General features: G+C 38.0%; 1 protein-coding gene across 1 annotated transcript; it reads left to right on the top strand.

Moving 5' to 3' along the window:
• Positions 1 to 1,163: 1,163 nt before the first annotated feature.
• Positions 1,164 to 2,738, top strand: LOC307002030 (uncharacterized protein). The gene is made up of 5 exons (XM_079619244.1): positions 1,164 to 1,633; positions 1,716 to 2,033; positions 2,172 to 2,299; positions 2,396 to 2,502; positions 2,601 to 2,738. The coding sequence occupies exons 1-5, from the start codon at positions 1,486 to 1,488 to the stop codon at positions 2,728 to 2,730; spliced, it is 831 nt and encodes a 276-aa protein (XP_079475370.1). The 5' UTR covers positions 1,164 to 1,485; the 3' UTR covers positions 2,731 to 2,738.
• The last annotated feature ends 1,180 nt before the right edge of the window (positions 2,739 to 3,918 follow it).

The following is a 3,918-nucleotide window of genomic DNA, read 5'->3' as shown; positions in this document are numbered from 1 at the left end:
AATCATTACTGGTGTGCATCTTGAGACAAAACAATGGCACTGACATTTTTTAAGATGTGCCAGTGCAAGTTGCTTTCAGTTGAAACAGCTCAAACATGAATTCTAGTCTGGGACTAGGCTTAAGCCTTGTCTGTGAAACCGGGGGCTAGTATGATAAATATAGTATTTTAAAATATTTAAAATCTTAAAATCTTTTAAAGTCCAGTCCAAAATCTTATGCAGCAAGTTTTGTGCCATCTACTGGTTCAGAGGAGAATAAAATCAAATGCACCTTTTACAGCAGTGCGCCTTTAGCCCTGTTGTACCCCATTTATATATCAAAATTAATCGATATCGAGCATCAACCGACATCAAATCGCAAGCTTATGAAATAAATTGTGAAATCTCACTCCAAGCTAAACTCAAAAGTTGATAGCCCTGTTGGATGTTTGTTCCAGAGAGGCATGTGTCATGGTCTTGCCATGTTATTTCTATTTTTGCCTTCTCTCTGTGACCCGTTTTCTGTCTGTGATGGAGTTATTGTGAACACCTGGTCTGGATGGTGTGGGGTTGTTCGATGTTCTCTGTTGTTTTCTTGTGTTTCGCAGGAATGGGCTCGTGGCAGATGCCATTGGATTCGAACTCCTCTACCATCACGAGATCCTCGTTCTGTTTCGCCTACCTCGTGTCCATGGTTGGATTAGTCTACTCATTTCTAGACCTTGGCACAAACGTACAGGTAAGCTTGCTTAATGTTCGATATGAATGAATTGTACCAAATCAAATACTGTTAGGTTGATCGTTAACATGATGGTTAATGTAGTAACCGACGCAGTGCTGCAGATGTTAAAAACGGCTACATTCACCTAGCCTATTAGACGTTGCCTTTGACTTACCAGTTAATGTTTCCAGATGTGAAGTTTGTTGTGGTGTCCCTGCTGCCACAAATTACCTCAGTGACTCTTCAGACCAGAGTGGAAAAATATCGGACCAGCATCCAGCACACACGTGTGACCCGTTTTATGTGTTACAACCATTCCCACGTAAAAAAATACCATTCTTCCTCCCAAACTTAAAACTCACAACCATAAAGAGAATTTTGTACATATATGTAGAAGTACTTGTTGAAGTAAAGATATCAAAATGAATGTAAAACAGTCAAGATCCAAATGATTTCAGTTGATCTCTAATTATGAGTTCTAGTTGCTGTGTAGATCTATTAACTTCAGTATGAAAACAGGCTTTGTCCATGTTAATGAAGTATATAGGCAATGTCATATAGATACATCTAAACACAACTTAACTACAAATAAATTGTTTTTACTGAGAAAAAAAAACTTTTTTTTTAAAGAGCAAAGAGGTGTGTTTTAGCCCCCCAACTGGATATCACATGATCTTGACCACAGGCGTTGAGTCTGCTGAAAGCAAAAGAAGAAGTTCAGAGCATGCAATCCACTTGAAGAAACAACTTCTTATAATCTCACATCTAACTCCGGCAGACTGAATATGTCTTATGGCAATATGAACATTCCCAGGAAAGATGGCATGGACAGAAAAGATGAAGAAGAGATGAATATCTATGATAATGTGGATCCTATAAACGGTTCTGATGTCAAGACAGAAACAGAGAACTCACAAACACCTCAACACACAGGTACTGAGATTCATTTCATTATAACACACACATTTGAGTCACATGAGCAATTAGCAATGATCTTCATATCTGTGGTGTTCAGGGAGTGATACAGTGAGGAACAGAAGCTCCAGAGCAGCTCTCGTGTGTTTGGTTCTGCTGTGTGTTGTTCTGCTGACCGCGGTCATAGTGCTGTTTGTCCACATCAAGACAGAGAGCACAAACTACACTGAAGAGACCAAGCTACTGCTACTGACCAAGATCTCCAACCTCACAGAAGCGAGAGATGAGCTACTTACCAGGAACATGCAATTGACAAAAGAGAGGGATGGATTTTCATCAAGTAACCTTGAGCTGATTAAACACAGAGACCAGTTAAACATGGAGAAAAATGAACTGTCAGAAAGTCTTCGTGTAAAGGGTAAGCATAAAGTATATTAAAAACTTTCATTTTTACAGGATACATTACTAATTATTTAGGTGAAACCGGTTAAAAATAAGTTTGTAGGTCCGTGTGATGGGAATCAAGTGCTTAAACCTAAACTGGTTGTGTTTACAGACAGATGGATTTACTATAATTCCAGTCTTTACTTCATTTCCTCTGAGAAGAAGAGCTGGACTGAGAGCAGAAGATACTGTACAGAGAGAGGAGCCGATCTGATCATCATAAACAACACAGAAGAACAAGTGAGTCAACTCGTTTTCTGACTGGATGACAGTTTATAGGAAGAAAATAGTTAATTCTCTTTAAGATCTAAATGTGTTATTGTTTCATTTTTACAGGGTTTTGTAAAGAAAATATCTTCTGATGTTAAAGTCTGGATTGGTGGGACTGACCGTGATGTGCAGGGCACATGGAAATGGGTTGATGGCAGCACACTGAACTCCGGGTGAGAAATCACTGAATTAAACTGATTATTGTCTAAGAAATGATTCTCACAGTCAGTATCATATCACACAGAAAGCAAATGCTGATCTTTAATTTCAGGTTCTGGGCGTCTAGAGAGCCAAATGGTGGAACTGTTGAAGATTGTGCTTTAAATTATGGGCCAGGATTGGCTGATTATCCATGTAATGATGCTTTTCAGTGGATCTGTGAGGAGGCCATTTTAAAATAAGTCAATTCATAAACTGCAGGTTTAGGTAAAAAAAGTTACATAAAGGTATTTTTTCCCCTAATGAAAACTTTTTGTAAGGGAATTGAAATTGCCAGGACACAGACACTCAAGGGTCGGAGGGTTATCATGTTTAATGGATTAACGGCAGTGCTTTATTTGAGTCGGATCAGATTTGGGATTTTTGCGTTCCGCCATTGTTTCTCAACGATCCGGCATAAACAATTGCATTTCGTGTTGACAGTGCACACTGGCATGAAGTGCGTGTTTTCAGTTGTGTTCTCGTGCATGAGCGTAAAGCTCAGCTTCCATAGAAATGTATTAAAAACGCTCGCTTTGTGCCAGTGTGCACGCACCGTGAGAGAAAGAGCGAGCCCGGGTAAATGCAGATGTACTTAGAGGTTATGTTTTGCTATTGGCCCTCAACAAATATATTTTTTATCAGCTTTCAGTTCAAAATCACTATCATTGGTGGTTGGTGCTTAATGCTTATTGTTTTATAGCATAACATTAGGAGAGAGCGTATATACCTGATTAATTATTCTAATATAAATAAGTTCATATCGCCAAAATGTCAAAAAGACAGTCGAGCATATTTTTGGTGTTTCTGTTTTAAAAAAACCAAAGATGGAACTGCTAATAGTAATCAGGATAGCAGGAGACACGAGCAACGGGAGTTAGATCAGTCAGAATCAGAGATCAATGTAATGGAAAAGGCAACAACGTCGTCCGTGAGAGAATATCACTGATCAACTGAATGATTTTTGGTCTCAGCATTAGGGGTGTGCGATATTGAAAAATGATATCGCGATATTGACAAATGATATCTCTATATTTTCTGGGATTTTCTCGATAACGATTATTAGACGATATTTTGCTGAGTTTATTGTGTTGGTACTTTGGCAGGTGTAGGACTGTCGTGGACACCCGACTCCCTAAAGTTTTGGATATTCTTCATACTCTGTGTGGTGGTCAGTTCACAGCAGTGACAGAAATTATTTTTTCCAATATGTTTCAATTGATTTTTACCAAATATGGGCATTTTAACCTGTAAAGCCATTTTTAAAACCTAATTATATGCATGCATCATCTTTTGTGTCATTTTCAAATATTTAATCAAATGATATTATAAAAATAATTGTATTATGCATATTATACTGTAAAAACACATAATTATAGTTGATTTTAGTT

This window comes from Phoxinus phoxinus (assembly GCF_949152265.1).
Source record: "Phoxinus phoxinus genome assembly, chromosome: 7".
NCBI lineage: Eukaryota > Metazoa > Chordata > Actinopteri > Cypriniformes > Leuciscidae > Phoxinus > Phoxinus phoxinus.
The sequence above is the reverse complement of the archived record's forward strand: the minus strand, read 5'-3'. Positions and strand labels throughout refer to the sequence as shown.

Bases quoted from the DNA above. Each gene is read 5' to 3' on its own strand.
- LOC307002030 (XM_079619244.1), top strand. From the start codon at position 1,486: ATGTCTTATGGCAATATGAACATTCCCAGGAAAGATGGCATGGACAGA. The intron at 1,634-1,715 runs GTACTGAGATTC...TGTGGTGTTCAG, and splicing joins ACAAACACCTCAACACACAG to GGAGTGATACAGTGAGGAAC. The intron at 2,503-2,600 runs GTGAGAAATCAC...CTTTAATTTCAG, and splicing joins GGCAGCACACTGAACTCCGG to GTTCTGGGCGTCTAGAGAGC.